This window comes from Malus sylvestris, chromosome 17 (genome assembly GCF_916048215.2).
Source record: "Malus sylvestris chromosome 17, drMalSylv7.2, whole genome shotgun sequence".
In the NCBI taxonomy this organism is placed as follows: Eukaryota; Viridiplantae; Streptophyta; class Magnoliopsida; order Rosales; family Rosaceae; genus Malus; species Malus sylvestris.
In genome coordinates this window covers 12,197,421-12,221,051 of record NC_062276.1, presented here as the reverse complement: position 1 = coordinate 12,221,051, position 23,631 = coordinate 12,197,421, and the positions used below count along the sequence as shown (strand labels likewise).

Below are 23,631 nucleotides of genomic sequence, written 5' to 3'. Positions count from 1 at the left end.
GCTGTGCATCTCCAGTTCCATTTCCGTTCTTTGTTAATGTTGCTTCAGGACATATTTCATTGAAACTCCCCCAAAAAAATTCCAACTAATTAGGCATCCACAAGACACTTTCACCACAATGGTGGATAAGAGTTGTGCCCTTGTATGATGGCGTGGTTCGAATCCCATCGGTGACTAATCTAACAAAATCTATCATTTAACAAAAAAAAAAAAAAAATGACACCTTTTAATTTTGCCTACAATAGCTTGCTTAAAGTGGTTAGCCAAAAGAGGAAAAAGATAAAAACTGTTGGCCAAAGCTTGTTCTCTCCTTCTCACTTGATAATTCAATCTCATTAAAAAAAAAGATCAATGTCATCAAAAGATGGGTAAATTACACTGTACCTCCTCAGGTTTGGGATATATTACAATCACATACATCTTCAAAACATTTCACTTTCATACTTCACCTACTATTTTATTTCAATATAGTACCTCCGTTACATGTTCCATCCATTGATCCGTTAAGAGCTGACATGACGGCTACAGTTATGCCACGTGGCAAAAAAAATAATTTTTATTCATTTAAAATATTATAATAATTTATCCTTAAAAAAAAAAAAAACCAAATTGAAACCCACCTCCGCGCAACCCCCTACCCTTGCAAGCAAACCCCCACTCGACCCACCTCCCTCTCCTCCCATCATCACCGCAGCCCTACCCCATCACCATCGCAGCCCCCAGACCACTCCTCCTTCTTCACCTTCCCGACCCACCTTCTCCCTCGTCCATTCTCTCCTCCACTATTTAACATTTTAAAATAATAATAATAAAAAACCAAACAAACCCAGAAACCCATCTTCTCCCTCCCCTCCCGACCCCCATCACCTTCACCGAGCCCAAACACCTCCACCTTCGATGCTCTTCACCGCCACCATGTCCAACCCTCTTATCCTCACACTCCTCCTCCACCTACTCGCCGTAACGGGGCCCACTACGACCACCCTCCTTTCTCTTTCCCCAAAGACCCACTCTCTTCACCGCTTGTTCAGGCCCAATCGGGGCTCCCAAACCCCATCACATAACCCTTCACATCAAATCTGAAACAAACCCACCAACCCATAAACCAAATCAGAAAGAATCACAAAAATAAAAAAATTGCAAGTAAATGCAAAATAACGAGAAAGAGATGTCGTAGATAGCAAAGGAGAGGGAAGCGAGGGGTTGAGTGGCGGCGGGGGGAGGGGGTTGAGGGAAGGGAAGGAGTTGGAAGCGGGGCTCTATAAATGGTTCGGACATAAAGATTTGGATTCCGGTTCAGCGTCGTCTTCGGCGGTGGGTCTCGGCTAGGGAAGGGGAGGTGAAAAGAGTGAAGGAAGGAGAAGGTGGGTCGGGAAGGTGAAGAGGAAGGAGTGGTCTGCGATGGTGATGGGAGGATAGGGAGGTGGGTTGGGGAAGGTTTCTAGGTTTGTTTGCAGGGGTGGGGGGTTGCGCGGAGGTGGGTTTCAATTTGGGTTCTTTCTTTTTTTGGGGTAAATTATTATAATATTTTAAATGAATAAAAAATTATTTTTTGGCCACATGGCACACATTTGGCAGCCACGTCAGCTTTTAACGGATCAATGAATGAAAAATGTAATGGAGGTACTATATTGAAATAAAATAGTAGTTGAGGTATGAAAGTGAAATGTTTTGAAGACGTTGTATGCGATTGTAATATACCCCAAACCTAAGGGGGTACAGTGTAATTTACCCTTAAAAGATTATCAAATATTTCATGATAGCGATTTTAACACTTTCTCACCTCATCACTAGCAGCTAAGAGACAACGAGCTAGAATAAGTTCGAGAAATTTTTGTGTGATCGGGAAACACCAACACGTTGTATTATCATTTATGTGTTATAATATTAGTGGATGATATAGTTAATATGTTTTACTTGTGGGATTAAAATTAAAACTATGCAAACAACAACAACAATAAAGCCTTTTCCCACTAAGTGGGGTCGGCTATATGAATCCTAGAACGTCATTGCACTCGATTCTGTGTCATGTCCTTCGTAAGATCCAAGTACTCTAAGTCTTTTCTTAGAGTCTCTTCCAAAGTTTTACTAGGTCTTCCTCTACCCCTTCGGCCTTGGACCTCTTTCCCGTAGTCGTATCTTCTAACTAGAGCGTCAGTAGGCCTTTTTGCACATGTCCAAACCACCGTAACTGATTTTCTCTCATCTTTCCTTCAATTTTGGCTACTCCTACTTTACCTCGGATATCCTCATTCCTAATCTTATCCTTTCTTGTGTGCCCATACATCCAACGAAGCATCCTCATCTCCACTACACCCATTTTATGTACGTGTTGATTCTTCACCGCCCAACATTCTGTGCCATACAGCATCGTTGGTCTTATTGCAGTCCTATAAAATTTTTCCTTGGGCTTCAATGGCATACGACGGTCACACAACACGCCGGATGCACTCTTCCACTTCATTCATCCAGCTTGTATTCTATGGTTGAGGTATCCATTTAAATCTCCGTTCTTTTGCAAGATAGATCCTAGTTAGCGAAAGCGGTCACTCTTTGATACTTCCTGATCTCCGATCCTCACCCCTAACTCATTTTGGCCTCCATTTACACTGAACTTGCACTACATATATTCTGTCTTTGATCGGCTTAGGCGAAGATCTTTAGATTCCAACACTTATCTCCAAAGGTTAAGCTTCGCATTTACCCCTTCCTGAGTTTCATCTATCAACACTATATCGTCTACGAAAAGTATACACCAAGGAATATCATCTTGAATATGTCCCGTTAACACATCCATTACCAATGCAAAAAGGTAAGGACTTAAGGATGAGCCTTGATATAACCCAACAGTTATAGGGAAGCTTTCGGTTTGTCCTTCATAAGTTCTTACAGCAATTTTTGCTCCATCATACATATCCTTTATAGCTTGGATATATACTACTCGTACTCATTTCTTCTATAAAATCCTCCAAAGAATGTCTCTTGGGACCCTATCATACGCTTTTTCCAAATCTATAAAGACCATGTGTAAATCATTTTTCCTATCTCTATATCTTTCCATCAATCTTTATAAGAGACAGATTGCCTCCATGGTTGAGCGCCTTGGCATGAACCCGAATTGGTTGTCTGAAACCTGTGTCTTTTGCCTCAATCTATGCTCAATGACTCTCTCCCAGAGCTTCATTGTATGACTCATTAGCTTATTACCCCTTTAGTTCATGCAATTTTGTACGTCGCCCTTATTCTTGTAGATAGGCACCAAAGTGCTATTTCGCCATTCATTTGGCATCTTCTTCGTTTTCAAAATCCTATTTAAAATGTCTGTGAGCCATGCTATACCCGTCTCTTCTAAGACTTTCCACACTTCGATTGGTATATCATCTGGGCCTACTGTTTTTCTATGCTTCATCTTTTTCAAAGCTACAACCACTTCTTCCTTCCTGATTCGATGGTAAAATAAGTAGTTTCTACAGTCTTCTGAGTTACTCAACTCCCCCAAAGAAGTACTCCTTTCATGTCCTGCATTGAAAAGATTATGAAAATAACCTCTCCATTTGTCTTTGACTGCGTTCTTTGTAGCAAGAACTTTTCCATCCTCATCCTTATCCTTGATGCACCTCACTTGGTTTAGGTCCCTTGTCTTTTTTTCCCTTACTCTAGCTAGTTTATAGATATCAAACTCTCCTTCTTTGGTATCTAGTCGCTTATACATATCGTCATAAGCTGCTAGCTTAGCTTCTCTCAGAACTTTCTTCTCCTCCTGCTTCGCTATTCTATACCTTCACCATTTTCATCAGTCCTATCCTTGTATAGGGTTTTACAACATTCCTTCTTAGCCTTCACCTTTGTTTGTACCTCCTCATTCCACCACCAAGATTCCTTTTGGTGTGGAGCAAAGCCCTTGGACTCTCCTAATACCTCTTTTGCTACTTTTCGGATACAACTAGCCATGGAATCCCACATTTGGCTAGCTTCCCCCTCTCTATCCCACACACATTGGGTGATTACTTTCTCTTGAAAATGGCTTATTTTTCTCCTTTTAGATTCCACCATATAGTCCTTGGGCACTTCCAGATCTTGTTCTTTTTTCTCTCTATTTTGATATGTACATCCATCACCAACAAGCGATGTTGATTAGTCAAGCTCTCTCCTGGTATAACTTTGCAATCCTTACAAGTTATACGATTCCCTTTCCTCATTAGAAGAAAATCTATTTGTGTTTTTGCCGACCCACTCTTGTATGTGATCACATGTTCTTCTCTCTTCTTAAAGAAGGCGTTGGCTAAGAAGAGATCATATGCCATCGCAAAATCCAAGATGGCTTCCCCATCCTCGTTTCTCTCCCCAAAACCATGGCCACCATGAAAACCTCCATAGTTGCATGTCTCCTTGCCCATGTGTCCATTTAAATCTCTTCCTATAAATACCTTCTCCATCTGAGCAATTCCTTGCACCAAGTCTCCAAGATCTTCCTAAAATTTCTCCTTCAAACTCGTATCCAACCCTACTTGAGGTGCGTACGCACTAATCACATTGATGAGTTCTTGTCCTATTACAATCTTGATTGCCATAATTCTATCTCCTACCCTTTTGACATCTACAACATCTTGTGTCAATGTCTTGTCCACGATGATGCCAACACTGTTTCTCATTCTATTTGTGCCCGAATACCAAAGTTTAAAACCTGAGTTTTCTAGATCCTTTGCCTTAAGACCAACCTACTTAGTTTCTTGTAGGCACATAATACTTATCCTTCTCCTCACCATAACTTCCACTACTTCCATAGATTTTTCCGTTAAGTTTCCTATATTCCACATTCCTAAACGCATTCTACTCTCTTGAACTCTACCCTTCTATCCTAGCTTCTTCTCCCTCCCCCGTTTAATAGGATCAAATTACTTCTTTTGTGTGTCCTGTGTAAAGTTGATAGGAGCATATGCTTCCAAACAACTTTGAGTGAAGTCGTTCAAAAAGAAGTTTCTATGACCCCCTTGCTCATTTAACATTGCATCCGGGTGCCGATGGAGATACAGCGACCCTTACTCATTTATCACTGTGCTTGGGGCACACAGCGTGCCACTTACGGGTGATGCCCTAACTTTATCTCGATATTGTTATGCTTAAATTATATTATTGTTTGTAAAACTACAAACAATAATATAATTTAAGCATAACAATATCATCATGTGACGATGTTCTGGTTACACTTAAAATTACTCGACCAACTTAGGGTGTGGGAGTCCAAATCCCTCTGTATGTGTGAGTATTTTCATGAAGGCTCCTATGTGTGTATGGATATGGTCGCATAGCTAGCTGATCTGACTGCTGCAACTTAGAATTTACCATAAACTAGAGATAATAGATAGCCATAAACATTTTTTCGTCATTAGAAGTCAAATATAAACAAATTTTGGCTAGCACTTGTTGAAAATGCGTAAGACCATATAGATAAAGAATGAAAGTCCGAATTCTCGTCCCAATGTAAAGTTAAATGCTATACCATTAGAGTTATAATGACTCCCTCAAGCATCCTTTTCGTTTTGTCATTACATTCTCGACACTAGCTTGCTTGAAACGTAACACACACATTAGCTAGCTTGCAAAGATCAGTGATGACTTCGCATCCACGTTGGTCATATGGTTTCCTATGCCAAGAAATGTATTATAGCTTAAATTGTTTTTTTATTAGTGAATAAGATTAACTAAATTCACTTTAACAACTTCAAATAAAAGCATTTATTCAAACTAGGAGAATTGCTTTTGCTCAGGGTTACTCATCTACAAAATATTAATCGTGGGTGATCAGATAGGGTTGAAGAACAGAAAGATGCTTAAGTCCATAAGCACTTAAGCAGAGCATCAAATAGAAAAAAAAGCACTTACGCAGTCAAATTCAATGATTAAAAACATCACTTTCTTTGTTGATACTTCAGTTATCTGCACTGCCACCATGCACTGCAATGTGGCACACAGTGATTTGCCAACAAGCTGCCAACTATTTGGACAGCCAAGCGCCAAAATTCCAGATTTCTGATATGATGTGGGATGTGGACATGGATGCTAGAGCATTCACACATCCCAGTCGAGATGTTATGATGTCTTAAATTTCCATTTTAATCTGTAGAATACAACAAGACTTTATACTAATTAAAATTCTGTAAGCCAGCAAGCTATCAGCATGGTGAGCAATCATCATGTAACATAATCAGGAAAATACCGGAACAACATTGAGGTTGTAGCATAAAATCAACTTCTGATATGTAATTATAAGATCTCTTGGTCCTTTGAAGTGGGATTTACTAGTTCCTCGAAGTGGGATTCACACAGTAGCTAGAAAATAAATTTCAATTTATATGATTTTAATTATTGAATGTAATATCCGAGTTTCTTGAGTTTGATTTCTATAAAATATAGTTCCCATATATATAGTTAAACTCAGACCGTTTCAATAAGCAATGTTATATGATGAATCACATATACTAAGTACGTGATTTTTGTATGGAAATAACCTCACATGAACCAATGGCCTTAAATGTAAGAGGCTATTTCTCATTACAAACAAACCACATCTTGATTTGTGAGCAAAACATTATTTTTGTGAATCTAATTAACAAATTTCTTTTTCACATCTCACGTTATGTTTTGCAGCTTACAAGTAAATAAGAATAACTTCTTAGAGGCAAGTAGTGTTTCATATGGAATTAACTTGGCACCTTAATAAAGGATCCTCCTCAATTGACTACAGTGCAGATTTACTAAGTTTTATGCTTATAGTCGAAATAGTTTATATTATAAAGTACTTCATAAAGATCATTTCTGTAAAAAAGCAATAAAATATGAAATCATTTTTAGTCACTAAACTGTATAAAAATCATGAACGAATGTGATAAGATCATTAAGAACCATCTATCTATTTTCTAGAGAAGAAAAGAGTACTAGTAGCATGTCCATTTGCATATGGTCTTTATAGATTTAGACAAAAAGCGTATGATAGGATCCCAAAAGAATTTTTTTGGAGGATTCTAGAGAATATATCCAAGTAATAAAGAATATATATGATGGAGCAGGGACTACAACAAAAACTCATGAAGGTCAAACTGAAAACATTGCCATAACCATAGGATTACACCATGCTTAGCTTTGAATTCTTACCTTTTTGTTTTAGTAATGGACGAATTGATGGGACATATTCAAGATGATATCTCTTGGTGTATGTTTTTCGCAAATGATATTGTGTTGATTGATGAAATGTAGGAGGGAGTAAATGCGAAGCTTAATATTTGACGGGAAGTGTTGGAATCTAAATGTCTTCGCCAAAGTAGGTCAAAGAAAGAGAGTATTGAGTGCAAGTTCAGGAATGGGGGCCCAAATGATATAGGGGTGATGATTGGAGACCATGCCAAAGAGATAACGTTCTCGTTACCTTGGATCTATCTTGTAAAATAATAGAGAATTAGATGGAACCATATAATACAAGATGGATGAATGAAGTGAAAAAATGCATTGAGTGTGTTGTACGATCGTCGTATACCACTAAAGTTTAAGGAAAAAAGATAAAAACTTTTGGACAAATCTTGTTCTCTCATTCTCTCTTCCTTAATTCAATCTCATTAAAAAAAATTAAATATTAGAAGATAATCTTTTGTCTGACGGTTCACATATACAGTATAAGAGACAAGAAAAATCATTTTAACACACTCTCTCACCTAGTACACACCTCTTAAGTTTCATAACCATTAGATTGAACAATTAAGGTAATCAACGGTCAAGATTACTTAAAATTCCCCGACCAACTTAGGATGTGGGAGTCCAAATCCCTATGTATGTGTGAGAATTGTGGCAAAGGCTCCTCTGTGTGTATGAATATGGTCGCATGGGCAACTGATCTGACTTCTGCAACTTAGAATTTGCCAAATACTAGAGATAGAAGTTAGCCATAAACAATTTCTGTGTCATTTAAGGTCAAATATAATTTTGGCTACTACTTGTTGAAAATGCGTAAGACCATAAAGATAAAAGAATGAAAGTCTGAACTTTCGTTGCGATGTAAAGATAAATGCTCTACCATTAGAGTTAAAATGACTTACTTAAGCATCCCCTTCGTTTTGTCATTACATTTTTGGCACTAGCTTGCTTGAAACGTAACATGCATATTAGCTGGCTTGCAAAGATTAGTAATGACTTCGCATCCACGTTGGTCAGATAGTTTCCTATGCCAAGAAATGTATTATAGCTTAATTATTTTTTTATTAGTGAAGAAGATTAATTAGAATCACGTAAACAACTTCAAATAAAAGCATTTATTCAAACTTGGCGAATTGCTTTTGCTCAGGGTTACCCAACTACAAAATATTAATCGTGGGTGATTAGATAGGGTTGAAGAACAGAAAGATGCTCAAGTCCATAAGCACTTAGGCAGAGCATCAAATAGAAAAAAAGCACTTATGCAGTCAAATTCAAAAATTAAAAATATCACTTTCTTTGTTGATACTTCGGTTATCTGCATGGCCACCATGCACTGCAATGTGGCACACAGTGATTAGCCAACAGGCTGCCAAATATTTGGACAGCCAAGCGCCAAATTTCCAGATTTCTGATATGATGTGGGATGTGGACATGGAGGCTAGAGCATTCACACATCCCTATCGTGATGATATGATCTCTTAAACTTCCATTTAATCTGTAGAAAATACAACAAAACTTTGTACTAATCAATAAAATTCAAGCCAGCAAGGCTATCAGCAGAGTGAGCACTCATCATGTAACATAATCAGGAAAATACTTGAATATTGAGGTTGTAGCATAAAATCAACTTCTTACATGCCACTTATAAGGTCTCATAGTTCATCGAAGTGGTATTCATATAATAGCTCGAAAATTTAATTTCAACAGGTGTGATATTAGTTATTGAGTGTAATATACGAGTCTCTTGAGTTTGATTTTTGTAAGATATATATAGTTCCCAAGTACGTGATTCTTATATGGGAATTAACCTCACATAAACCACCATAGATGGCCATAAATATAAGAGGTTATTTCTCATTAAAAGAAACCTCACTTTGATTTGTGAGAAAAACATTAATTTTTGTGAACCTAATTAACTAATTACTTTTGCACATCTCATTCTTGATTTGCAGCTTACAAGTAAATAAGAATAACTTCTTAAAGTCATGCAGTGTTTCATATGGAATTAATTGGCCTCCTCAATGAATGAGGAGTTTCTCCTCAATTGACTATATAGCCAATTTATCGAATTTTATGCTTATGATCAAGACTGTTCATATTATGAAGTACTTTGTAAAGATCATTTCTGCCAAAAAAAAAATCAATAAAATATGAAATCATTCAGTCACCAAACTATAAAGAACCATCTATCTATTTTTTACAATTAATTGATTAAACAAGTTTTAACTATATAAAAATAGAAGATCCATATATAGAGACTTATAAAAGGAACTATTCAGATTATAACATGAAGTTCTATAAATCCTAAACTAAGTAAATTAGGAGAAACTCCTCAATCTTGAGGAGCCAAGCATGACTCTTTTCATATTTGCCACCAATTTTTTATTGTTATTGAATAGCTAGCGACGTGCCCTGAATGCTCCTCTACCCCATATGGCATGCAGTGATATATATTATTTTAACACTTATCTTAATACCCGAAACAACCATCGTCTTGAATTGACCAATGTCTCCATCTTCCCATGTAAATACAAACCCCAGCATCTTGTTTCATGGGGGCCATACTCTGATAGCGAATGAGTGTGTGTTTGTGTGAATCCCGTTATGAAGCTTTCCTTTTCTTGGAAAAGAAAAATATTGGAAAAAGAAATATTAATTTTCAGCATCTTTGTCTTGTGTCCTCTTCTTTTTCCACCACCTTCAAAACTCACCTTCTTCATTAACCCAAATATTTATAAGCTCTTGAGTCCTCCGCTTTAGCATCAAAAACAGCTGGGAGGTGTTTCCTAGGACGGCACAGTTGTAAGAAACTATGGGGAAGAAAGTAATCCAACAAACTACTTCAATGAAAATATCTAAGAAAGATAACAAAGAGTTTAACAGTTTGATAAAACTCCTGAGGCCTAAAGTCTACATCACTGACAACTCTAGCTTCAAGAGGCTCGTACAAGACCTCACCGGCAATGGAGCCTCGAATCCAATTACCACTCCCTCCTCCCTCTCGCACCCCTTGGAAAACTACAGACCGCTGGTCGAGGAGAAGAAGGAAATCCCAGTAGTTGTGGATCTTGAGCCTGAAGGTAGCGTGGATGTGTCTACCGATGCGTCCTTTGATTCTTCGGAACTGTGCAGCCAGGTGTTTATGAATGACCAAGAGTTCAACCAGTTATGTTATCAGATTTATTCGGATGATCGTGCTACAACAACTACCAGTAGTTCAGAAGGTTCAGCAGAAGAGCAGTTGTTGGTGGATGATATGTTACCTTTTCAAGATCTTGAGCAATGGCTCGATTTAGACACTGTTTATCATGAGCCTAACCATGATCATTTTTTCAACTATGGTTATGCTCAACTTGATCAACAAGTCAGCATATATGACTACGAGCTCTAAGGAATGCTATGATCGAATTGTTAAATTTCGTTGTACGAGCAACGCTCTTGTAATATTCTTCGTCTTGATGCTTTTTGAAGTAGTTCACATGTTCATAGCAAAAGAAATGTGTTTATTTGATGTGTATTCTTTGTGTAGAGAGCCCATTTCCGCTTTTACACGTTACCGTTTTTAATCTGTTCAATCGTGCTACTCCTCCGTTTTCTCATCCGTGCTTCTCCTTGAGATACGTATGTGTACATTATTAAATGCTTGCTAACATTATCCATTCATCGGGGGCAGTCGTACGTGTCGTAGATTGGTGGATTTTTGTTCTACTTTAAGAATGGTGGATTTTTTTTTTTTAAAGACTCTTCTACTAATATTTTGATTCTATTATGTACAGTATGAATGCATTGCACAATCAGCGTCTACTCGTATCACCTAGCTTATTGCTGTTTGAAACTTGAAATCTACTACGGAGAATGTTGTGCTAGGATAGCACCAAACCCGTTGGAACCAACTCAAGCTAACCCACAGAAAATATATCAAATGAAATGCAAGAACAAAATATAAGACACCAAGATTTTAACGAGGTTCCTCAACAGTCAGTGTAACTGGAGTACGTCCTCGGAGCAGTAGGAGCTCACCCAATAATTCACTATCAACCAAATGGGAGTTTACAAAGTGTTGGCAATCTCACAACCCAAATAACCCAATACACCCAATAGCTCTCACACACCACATAAACAAATAGAGAAAGAAATATAATGAATAATTTCTTCTCTATACATATAGCTCAAAGCTATTACAACAACAACTACTTTGGTGAATGATTACTAACAAAATGAAGCAGCAGCTTCTTTTTCCTGTTTGGGCTCTCTGCAACTCTCTTGCTCTCGGCAGCTCTCTCTTTTTTCTTCTGCTCTCTGTTTTGTTCTCTATACATACAAGCAGCAATTGCTGCTAAATAAATCCTTCAAGTCACCCCGTGACTTCCCACATGGGCCAAAGAAAAATAATTCTCCAACATCATCATTTGTCATCATCACAAAGTAAGGAACAACATCATGATGTCTCCCTTTTTTCTTTCTTTTTATTTGTTTAATAGTAAAGGTGATGGCCACTTGGCCACAATTCAACAATCTCCACCTTGGCCAAGTTCCGAAAACGCCATGATAAGCCAACCAACACAATTGACCCAAAAAATCACTCCCAAACACTAGCAAGAGAACAATTCATGCCGAGCCAAATGCTCCAAAAACTCCTACTGCTCAACGCCTTCTTTATATAGGCATAATGTGAGCCAAGTTTAAACAGTGAACAAACTTGGCTACACCAACAACCTTAGTCAACATATCAGCAGGGTTATCTTTAGTTGAAATCTTCTGGAGAATGATTTCCCCTTCACCAACAATTTCACGAACAAAGTGATAACGCACATCTATGTGCTTGGTCCTCGCATGATGAACCTGATACTTAGCCAAATAAATGGCACTCTGACTATCACAATGTACCTCCACATGCTTCTAATCAATCCCCAAATCTCTAATCAGCCCATGTATCCAAATCGCCTCTTTTATAGCTTCAGCAACTGCCATATATTCAGCCTCTGTAGTAGACAAGGCAACAGACGACTGCAAAATGGACCTCCAACAAACTGGCCCTTTAGCCATAGTAAACACATAGCCTGTAGTAGACTTCCTTCCATCCAGATCACCTGCATAATCTGAATCAACATAACCAACTGCAAAATGACCAATACCAGAGTCATCCTTCTCAAAGCATAAACCAACATCTCGAGTACCATGGAGATACCTCAATATCCACTTAGCTGCTTGCCAATGCTCTTTACCTGGATTATGCATATATCGACTCACCATGCCAACTGCATGAGCAATATCCGGTCTAGAGCATACCATTGCATACATCAAACTACCAACCACATTTGCATATGGTATATTTTTCATTTGCAGCTTCTCTTTATCAGTTTTAGGACATTGTAGAGAACTCAATTTAAAATGAGGAGCCAAGGGGGTACTAACCGGTTTGGTTGAATCATGAACTCCAAACTTCTGAATCAACTTCTCAAGGTATTGTCTTTGATTCAAACTGACGAAACCCTTTGCTCTATCTCTAGTGATCTCCATGCCAAGGATTTTCTTCGCTTCACCAAGATCCTTCATCTCAAACTCATTCTTCATTTGCTTCTTCAATTTCTCAATCTCTTCGACATTCTTTGAGGCAATCAACATATCATCAACATATATCAACAAATAAATGAAAGACCCATCTTGCAACTTCTTGAAGTACACACAATGATCATATTGACTTCTAGAATAATTTTGGCCTCTCATAAATTTATCAAACCTCAAATATCATTGCCTTGGAGATTGCTTCAAGCCATAAAGTGATTTCTTCAATTTGCAAAACAAATTTTCCTTCCCTTTCACTATATACCCATCCGGTTGACACATATAGATCTCTTCATTCAAATCACCATGTAGGAAAGCCGTCTTCACATCGAGTTGCACAAGCTCAAGATCATATTGTGCAACAAGAGCTAACATAATACGAATTGAGGAGTACTTCACACCGGAGAAAATATTTCATTGTAGTCAATGCCCTCCTTTTGTGCATACCCTTTAGCAACTAATCTTGCTTTAAATCTCACATTGCATTTCTCATCAGCATCTTCCTTCTTGGCATACACCCATTTGCAACCGATAGCTTTCTTGCCCTTAGGCAATTTAGCTAACTCCCAAGTCTTGTTCTTCAAGAGAGAATTCATCTCATCACCCATGGCATTGCACCACCTCTCATTCTCCTCACTCTCAATGGCTTCCTCGAAATTAGATGGAATTTCATCAGTGATAATAGGAAGAGCAAAAGAAACATAGTCACTATACCGAGCTGGCTTGGTAATTTGTCTCTTTCCTCTGTTCTTGGCAATAGACTCTTGAGGTGAAACTTCCTCTTCAACTTGAATAGAATCTTCAAGTTCAACTTCTTCAACATCCTCATGGTCTCCAACTTCTTCACTTGTAGTGGCATCGACATCAGCGGAAATAGGATTTGAAGTACTAGAGGCAACTTTCTCAAGCTCCACCTGTTGGACATCTTTCACATTCTTCTCAGAGACTTTGTACATACTTTCTTCATCAAATGTCACATATCTACTTATTACAAGTTTTTTCATCTCTGGGCACCACAACCGGTAACCTTTTACACCACTACTAAAACCAAGAAAGATAGCCTTTTTGGCTCTAGGATCAAGTTTATTTTCAGTCACATGAAAATAAGCAGGTGAACCAAAAATACGGATATAGTCATAATCAGAAGAAGGTTTTCCAGTCCATACCTCCATTGGTGTCTTACCCTGAACAGCAGCTGAGGGTAACCGGTTGATGATGTGACATGCATAATTAACTGCTTCTGCCCAAAATGACTTGCTTAAACCCGACTGAGATAACATACATCTAACCTTCTCAAGCAAGGTTCGATTCAATCTTTCTGCAACTCCATTTTGTTGTGGAGTTCCCCGAACACTGAAATGTCTCACAATTCCTTCTTCTTTGCAAACTTTAAAGAAAGGGTCGGATGTGTATTCACCACCATTATCCGATCTCAAAATCTTAATCTTTCTTCTAGTCTGGTTCTCAACCATTTTCTTCCAACCCAAGAAAATGCTCAACACCTCACTCTTGTGCTTCATAGTGTAGACCCAAGACCTTCTTGAATAATCATCAACAAAGGTCACGAACCAATGTCTACCACTTAAAGAGGGAGTCTTTGTAGGACCCCAAACATCTGAATGCACATAATCAAGAATACCCTTCGTCTGATGTACAGCAGTACCAAACTTCACTCTAGTTTGCTTTCCCAAGACACAATGCTCGCAGAAATCAAGCTTACAGGTCGTGGCACCTTTTAGAAGACCTTGTTTCACAAGCCCTTGTAGAGCTTTCTCACCTGCATGGCCTAATCTCATATGCCACAGTCTAGTAGTATCAGAATCAGATATGCCCATATTTTCTGAGACTACAGATGCTTCACCTGTCACAGTGCTTCCTTGCAATAAATACAAATGGCCACATCGAGGAGCTTTCATCACAACAAGTGCACCATAAGTAACTTTCAATGTCTGTCCATCTGAATGAAACCTGAAGCCCTTGAATTCCAAAGTACCCAAAGAAATAAGATTTTTCTTCAAATTCGGTACATACCGAACACCTGTCAACTCTTTAACCATGCTATCATGCAACTTCAAACGAACTGTACCAATCCCTTTTGTTGTGCAAGGATTGTCATCTCCCATGAACACAACGCCACCATCAAACTCTTTCAAGCTTGAAAACCAATCCTTGTGAGGAGTCATATGATGAGTACAACCCGTATCCAACACCCACTTAGTAGCACAATCAAATGATGAGGAAGTGGTTAAAGCAAAATCAGAAAAATCTGTTTCAACCTCAGCAACATTAGCTTCAGAACTTTCTTTGCCTTTGGTCTTCAATTTAGGACAATCTTTCTTCCAATGGCCCTTATTATGACAAAAGGCACATTCATCCTTTTCCAAAGGTTTTCTACCTTTAGAGTTTCCTCTAGGTCGAGACTGTGATTTTTTCCTGCTAGAAGATGACCTCCTCTCCGATGATCTATCTCTAACAAATAAAGCTTTAGAGGTACTATCATGATTTTTATCTCTATGCCTCATTTCATAATTCATCAAGGCATTTGACACATCTTCAAATTTCACAGTTTCTTTACCATGCATAATAGTGGTAACAAAATGCTCATAAGAGTCCGGCAAGGAATTCAACAATATTAAGGCCTTATCTTCATCCTTAATATCCTCATCTAAATTTAACAAGTCGGCAATCAACTTATTAAAAGCATCAAGGTGTCTAATCATTTTTGTACCTTCTTTGTATTGAAAGCGGTAGAGCTTTTTCTTCAAGTGTAGCCGGTTTTCTGCACTCTTCGTCATATACTTGTCTTCCAATTTTTGCCACAACACACTTGCTACCGTCTCCCGCATCACAAAATACTTCTGAGTTTTTGCAAGGCACAACCGAATTGAAGAGCAAGCCCACAAATTTAATTTCTCCCATTCCGGCTTCGACATAGCTTCCGGCTTTTCTCCCAAAGCGGTAAGTAGATCTTGTTGAGCCAACACATCTTTGACCTCACACCTCAAAGTTGTTTGTGCCATCAAACTTTTCCACTTCGAACTTTGCATTTTGCACCGTAGTTCTTGCAAACCCGGAGCTGCTTCCAAAAGGATTTTCATCTTGCCCATCTGACATCTTTGGCAACTAGACAGTACCCAAGAGCAACCAGTGTTCTGATACCAATTGTTGTGCTAGGATAGCACCAAACCCGTTGGAACCAACTCAAGCTAACCCACAGAAAATATATCAAATGAAATGCAAGAACAAAATATAAGACACCAAGATTTTAACGAGGTTCCTCAACAGTCAGTGTAACTGGAGTACGTCTTCGGAGCAGTAGGAGCTCACCCAATAATTCACTATCAACCAAATGGGAGTTTACAAAGTGTTGGCAATCTCACAACCCAAATAACCCAATACACCCAATAGCTCTCACACACCACATAAACAAATAGAGAAAGAAATATAATGAATAATTTCTTCTCTATACATATAACTCAAAACTATTTCAACAACAACTACTTTGGTGAATGATTACTAACCAAATGAAGCAGCAGCTTCTTTTTCCTGTTTGGGCTCTCTGCAACTCTCTTGCTCTCGGCAGCTCTCTCTTTTTTCTTCTGCTCTCTGTTTTCTTCTCTATACATACAAGCAGCAATTGCTGCTAAATAAATCCTTCAAGTCATCCCGTGACTTCCCACATGGGCCAAAGAAAAATAATTCTCCAACATCATCATTTGTCATCATCACAAAGTAAGGAACAACATCATGATGTCTCCCTTTTTTTTTCTTTTTATTTGTTTAATAGTAAAGGTGATGGCCACTTGGCCACAATTCAACAGAGAACAGTGCGCAAAATGAGAGTCATAATCAACAATGATTGGCTTTAAGATATTGAGTTATGTCCTCCGTCATTAGTATCGTAACTTTGAGCACATGATCTTATGCATAAAAGAAACGTAACAGTACATAGATTAGGGATAAAAGAAGCGTAACGATACGTAGATTACATATTTGTCCAGCAGTATATGTGAGTCACAACTCACATAGAGAGAAACACAAAAGCAACCTGCAAATGCATCTGGTGGTTTTGCTTTATTACATAGTTACTTCATGAGAGGACGCACGACTCCAACTACCAGTGTCTGTTGTGAATGTTATGGTACGTGCGGCCACTACAAGATCAATTGAAATGTAATCTGTGTTTGTTTTGAGTTTTTTTATTTGAATGTATTTGGAGACGCTTGTTTTTCACTTTCAAATTACTAATGAATTTCTTCACCTCTCGCTTGCATTGGCACTTGAGCACCTAAGCGACGATGACTCAAGCCTTTTGATGTTATTATGCGGAAATATTAATAGAGGTCAGATTTGTATACTTTTGACGTTCCATTGGAAAAAGTTCAAACTCTCTGGTGAAATTAGCTGCATAAGTACTTGTTTTGAGATTATTTGGATAACGATGATTAAATTGGAAGTGGCTTTTATGTAGGAGCCATTGACAATCTTATCAGATTAGCAGAGATGAAGATTGCAGAGCTAATATTGCTGAGAAACTAGAGAGAGAAAGAGAGAGAGAGATCGAAGAACAAGAGAGAGAAGGGAAATCTTTCTGTGAACGAACTCAATGTAACAGTACAACAATCTAACACTGCTGTGAAAAGTCCCGGAGCCTTTGGGCGAGCTGTCTGCTGCTTTTATAAAATTAACTTTTCCTTTCATTTTTGGGCAGAGGGTAACGTAGAGTTAGTTACAGTCCGATAATTCTTTTGGAGAGGTTTTCAGGTTATTATATAAGACATATATGATTTATGATCAGTTATGATAAAACCCGAATTATTTCTGAACTTTGCATTTCTATTTTCCTGTATTGGTAGAGAAACAAAGCCGTGATTCTCAGCAGCAACGCCTGCTGATGTACATTATACGTTCTATGGCTGACTATTCCCCCCGAAGTCGTCAACATTGTGATCAAATGGGTGTTAATGTGGATTAAAAAAATGGGAAGCGGGCGCTGCTTTCTCCTTCTCCACTTGGTTTTATAAAGCGTTGTAGGGATGTTTGGGACATTCATCGACTTATTTAGCTTTATTTTCAGTAGTAGCAGTCACTGACTAATCCCAAATGACATGGTTTTTACATTCTTCGAAAATGTTCTCTAAAAAGCGCGACTAGACTAGACGGCCACTAATTCTACCTCAAGGCAATGCTACCATGTCGTTAATCAACTGGTTTTTCAAGACGGTAGAGACTTTTCTAAGCATGGTGATAAGTTTGCAAATGAAAAACCAGCTGATTCAAGAATGTTTCGAGTTTGTTCACATCACTAGCCGTATAGTGCAATTAATTGCTAGCACGCACTTGTTTTGGCATGGAGCACAAGCCTTGGACATGCTCATTCTTGTTTTAAGTTTCATGAGTTTTTGCAGTCTTTTCAACAAGCGTTAATGTCTACAAGATTTGAGGCTTTTCAATAACATCCAAGTATTTTTGTTCTTATTCAGGTTCAGTACCTCCGTTCACTTTCCCACGATGAGTTTTGCTCTCGCATGGCCCTCATTTATTTGGAACTGCTCTCCTATGCCAAAATGAGCCATCAATAACCAAACAAAAGTCACTAGCTCTCCACCTTTGCTCAGCAGTTGCGCATGGTCATTCGCTCGGCAATGACTTGCAGTATAAGACATAATTTCCACCCACACTTCGCTCATCAGCTCCCATTTCTTGTCCTTCAATTTTCTCAACTCTTTGGCCAGAATACAAGCATCGAACAACACAGATTTGCTTCTATCCCCTTTGACAGCAACAGGCTCAACATCTGTATTTACCTCCAGGAGTTTTTCACAAGCTTCTTTCACTTGTCCGGATCCTAGATCCCTTCTGCTGAAGAATTTCTTGGCTTCTGCGCATGTGTCCCGGAATCTTATTTGTCCAATTCCTGTTATAGAAGACATCATAGAAGGCTGCATAACTAAGAGGTACAACATATAATCAGATATGGTCTTACTGTGTTCTTTACTTTTTTTAGTTTCATCACTAACTTCAGGCCCAGCTTCACCTTCAGCTTCACTTTTGTCATCGTTGAAACACAATTCTGTAGCAATGTGCCACAATAAAATGCTCTTGTCATATTCCACATCAACAACGTAAGATAGTAACTTAGTGATCACCTTACTATCCCAATCGCTACCCTCGAGAACCCAATCACCTCTGGCCGCACCTATTTTCCTTGCAGTTTCAGGATCATCAGCGAGCATGGATTTACTTATCAACTGCTCAAAAATAAAAACCCATAACTCTTCAGCGAGTGGCTTTTTGGTCCTATATATCAACTTATCATGAAGATCCTTGAGGCCAAATAAGGTGATGACTTTAATGTAGCCAATGCCAAAGTAGTCATACCATGTCGGGGATATTTTCCGCTTCTCCTTGAGGGAGTAATGTATCAAGTTGAATGTAGAGACAGATTCGTACCACCTCCGAAATAGGATTCTCCTAATCCACTCCAAACATTTTGTTGCTTTTGTTTTAGGAATTTGGCCGCCCTCATTTCTTGTTTTTGCCTTAGGCCACCACCGCGATCTCTTGAAATCGAGATACTTTCCGAAAATAGTTTTAGCTAGACCAGAATTTTGCCAAAACTTATTCAGAGCAGCAATGGTCCAATCTGAGAATGTAAGCATGACAATAGCTATTGAATCCAAGCTTATGGCACCAAACAGCAAGGTATAGGTAATTCTAACATCAAACGAGTGCAAACCCTCTTTCTCTAATCTATAGAAGAAAACAAGGGCTATGACAATCGCACTGAAAGAAACCACCCGGAGAATGTATGCTGGCTTAGTATGCACCACAGCAGCCTTGGTGAAGAGAGCTTCATACATAAAGTTGAGCTCGACTGCAATTAATTTAAATGCTTCTTTCGGTGTTCTTTCAAGGAAGACTGCACGACTCTCCTGGCGTTCATGGAAGCTGAAAATGAGATCCACAATTAGACCCTTGAAGATTTGATAGAAATAATGAGCATGTTTCACCACTGCAATATCACTGTCCAGCTCATCTTTGCCTATCACGTAAGTCACCGTCCTAGATTCCTTGCTGCGTTCTGCTGTGAGTTCTATGTGAGTTGGAAGTTGGGAATCTTTTCTCGAGGAGTACTCTTCCATAAGCTTTGCGTAATTTGGTCCTGGATCAGCTTCTTTTATCATGGCTTCCTTGAAATTATCCAAGCTTGCACTATACAAGGACCGTGTGCGCTCAGCATACTTGATGATTCCAGCAAGAAAAAGGAGGCCGGTTGGGAGCCATAGTTTGTTTTTGGGGAAGGATCGAATGAAGACATACACAGCAGCTGCAACTTGGAATATGAGGCCAAGAAAGTGCCTGAGCCACAGAGTGTTATCTTCAAGCGCAAACGCAGTAATGGTGTCTGGACCGCCAAGGTGCAACAAAAGAAAGGGAGCCCAAAATGCCAGAAGATCACCAGGATAGTCGTCACCTGCATGGTCGCCTTGGCTGTTTGAGATTAATCCAATGGCAAAGTTAGCAGCCCAGTCAGCGAGCAAGTAAGATGACCAAACGATGAACATTATCCCCATGTTTGGCGTCCGCTTTCGCGCGGGTGCAAAAATAATTAAAAGGGTCTGCAATGTGAGGCTTAAGAGGATAAAGCCCCTGAGGTTCCACTTGTCCCATAGCTTCTTGATGCTGTTAGGAATGGGGTTAACCTTACCGGCCATTTGGCTCCCTTTCCCTTTCCCTTTCCTTTTCTTTCAAACCACTGGAGAAAGATCAATTTCATAGTTAGATTCTACAAACCTCTGTTACTAAAACATGATAGACAAAATGTCGGACTCTATACCCCTATTTAGTGCAACGATTTTAACAAAATGTGTAGAGTAATTTTCATTTTTAACTCCAAAGACCTTCAACCTGCGCACCTTTCATGTATTGTCATCGGCTTAAACACTTGGGAAATGATTTCTTCAGCACCCGTGTTTAAAATTGTCGCTTGATTCTCCTTCGCTTTATTCAATTCAAAGGCCAAAAATAAACAAGGATGTGCAGTGTGGGAAAAATGGCGTGTTGAAACCATTTCCTTGAGCACTTATCGGTAGGTGATTAAACGTTCAATTGCGAAAGCACATACATAACAAATATTGTTATCCCTAAGGGGTGATTAGTAAGCAGTTGAATCAAAACTGCAAAACATGCACATATATAACTATTGAGGACCTCTACTCTTCTTTTCTTGATGAAGAAATGACATCTTTGGTATTCTTTCTTGGATCCAAATTTTTCTGTTTTCGAAACTAATCAGTAGGAAGTCATTTGCATTCATTATTTTTAAAGCTATAAATTATTTTCAAATGAATACCAAACAACCTCAAAGTTATTCACTAAACCGGCCTTCTTCTTTTCGTTACATAATATATAGAGGGAAGCGTGGCTTTTCAAAAAAGAAGATTTGATGAAGCAGACAATGAAGAGAAAGCAGGAAATGAAGATGAAAGAAAGAAGGTTAGGGGAAAACCTGATGTGTTTCGAGCTGTGCAGCAGGTTGCCTGAAGCTTAATGAATTTCGCGTCTCAAGTCTGAACCTTGTCAACAGCCATACTGGGAGACTGGGAGTCAAGTCAACTGTAAAGTCTCATAAAGATGGATGGAAACTGAAGAGTGAGGATCCCGAGATCTTTTATAATCATATCCGTTTATTGTATATTGTGAAATTAGTTTTCATTTGTTTATATTCAATTTTAAATAAAAAAATACAATAATTTTTTATCATACGATATACGATAAATAGATATGATTAGAAAATTTTCGGATCCTGACAAAAAGAATCCAACAATTATCTTCACAAAAAGAATCCAACGAGGATCCTAATTCGAAACTGAATTATTAGCTGGGGAAGAAAGAAGCACCCTATAGGCCATAGGGAGCCCTGGGCCCATGCCCATAATCAAATAAAGAAGGACCTTGACTTTGATAAAAAATAAATAAAAAAAGAAGAAGAAAGACTTTGACTAATTATTTTATATTCAGAGCCAAGAAACTAGCTGTTTGCATATGTTCTTTAGTGCCTATGTGTTGTAGAACAGTGGATGTCCACTCAAATAATTAAATAATGGGTAAGTTGCCTTTCTACTGTCTGCCGAAGCTTGTTTCCTATGACTCTTATTTTCTACATAAATACAAACCCCACACAACCCCAAAGTTGAGAGACTCACGGCAGAGATAGGAAGGAAGAGAAACAAAGAAAAGAGATGAAGAAGAGATGAGAGAATATAGAGAGTTATTTTTGTACTCCTATTATTCCAAATTATAATGAAAGCACAATTGCTGCCCCAAGGACGTACTCCAATCACAATGACTGTAGAGGAACCTCGTAAATTTTGTGTCTTGTTTATTTATTCCACTGTGTCTACCGTCGATTTTACAACACATTATCAGCACGAGAAACTCTCATGTCAGTGGAAAGCTCAACGCCATAAATCAGGTGAAGCACTGTCTACCTCTCACCTCCGTTAGCTAAAATCTCACAGAATAAAAGGTATGTCCATTTTTTTAATCTCTCACACCGCGCCAGAAGCGCCCCACCGAATTCTTGTGAGAATTGAAATTTACAACAACTTGTAGTCTTCACGAGATGAGAAAACTCATACCTGACAATTGGTTTCTAGAGATCAAGAAGAATCTCATCAGACTTGGAAACCCAGATTGCATCGTTCTCGATGGATCTCGAGGACTCACGGTAATTCTAGCTTTGAGTTTTACGCTACTTGGCCCAGCGCCCATGGCCGCAGTCTTTTGATGGCATTGCAATCCTCTGAAATAAAATTTGACGTTTCAAACCCTATTACTCTCTCTGTGTTTGAATTAAGCTTGAAATTTTCCAGAGCTCCCTGTTACCTATAAGAAGTTGAGAGATAATTAAGTAGGATGGCTTCTGCTTAGGGCAAAGAAAAGCCAGCAACCATAAACCTCTAAAAGAGCTACTTTGATGTGTTGGAATTGTGCACAAAAAAGAATAAAAAGGGAAATGGGGCCAATGCTTTGGACAGGTGCGTTGCACCATGTGAAAGAAAAAAAAAAGCAAAGGCTTTTTGGAATGGTGTAGCATGTGAATGAATAAGGAATAATAATAATAATAATAATAAAGTAAAGGCTTTTGGATGATGTTGCACCATCTGAAAAGAAAGAAGGAAAAATGATTATTTATGTGAATAGTGTTGGCTTAAAACACTTTCACAAGTTCTATTTACTTTAAAGCAATTTATTTATCATAGACGGTTTTACCGCCTACTGCTTTAAGTTTTGATTTATGTAAATGGTGCTGAATTAAAGTCCTTGTCACAAGCTTTATTTACTTAAAGGCAATTTAGTCACTATAGCTGGAATTACTGCCTATTGCTTTAATTTATTTATTGTACTTCTCTTTTGTTACAATGAGTACATATAGGATCCGAAGTTCCTTGATCAGATCAGAACCTGCAGTTTCTTAATCCTCATCATATAAAAATGATTGGACCTGAGTTCCATCATGCAAAAAGATCGGGCATGAAGTCCTTTGGTCCTCAAGATCGGACATGAAGTTCCTTGATGAGTAGTTAAGTTTGAAGTGTCGCAGTGCCTCAACTTAATTTGTAATAAAAACCATAAGAGTTTTAGTCTACAGACTATTAAATAAGGACCAGAAGTTTCTTATGTCCATACTCAAAATGGTTTAGCAGAAGCCTTTATTAAGCGAATGAAATTGATTACTCGCGTTCAGCTCATGAAAACAAAATTGCCAGTTTTTATATGGGTACATGATATTTTGCATGATGCATTATTAATTCGGTTAAGACATGTTACCAACCATCAATACTTCTCAGTATAACTTGTGTTTGGAAACCAGAC

At 38.4% G+C, this 23,631-nt stretch overlaps 1 protein-coding gene and 1 long non-coding RNA gene across 4 annotated transcripts; one reads left to right on the top strand and one right to left on the bottom strand.

Annotated features, from left to right (window-relative positions):
- Positions 1-16,704: 16,704 nt before the first annotated feature.
- Positions 16,705-17,576, top strand: LOC126611171 (uncharacterized). The gene is made up of 2 exons (XR_007618731.1): positions 16,705-17,093; positions 17,222-17,576. It is a non-coding gene; the product is annotated as an uncharacterized LOC126611171 (long non-coding RNA).
- Positions 17,577-18,127: 551 nt separating this feature from the next.
- Positions 18,128-22,766, bottom strand: LOC126611170 (uncharacterized). 3 transcript variants are annotated; one of them, XM_050279360.1, is made up of 3 exons: positions 22,395-22,766; positions 21,263-21,369; positions 18,128-20,509 (listed from the first exon to the last, which is right to left on the bottom strand). In XM_050279360.1, exon 3 carries the CDS (start codon positions 20,466-20,468, stop codon positions 18,249-18,251), a length of 2,220 nt encoding a protein of 739 aa, XP_050135317.1. In that variant the 5' UTR covers positions 20,469-20,509; positions 21,263-21,369; positions 22,395-22,766; the 3' UTR covers positions 18,128-18,248. The 3 variants fall into 3 exon arrangements, with proteins under 3 accessions (XP_050135317.1, XP_050135316.1, XP_050135318.1); XM_050279359.1 differs by having other exon boundaries at positions 21,263-22,766; XM_050279361.1 differs by lacking the exons at positions 21,263-21,369; positions 22,395-22,766 and adding an exon at positions 20,670-21,250.
- Positions 22,767-23,631: the final 865 nt, after the last annotated feature.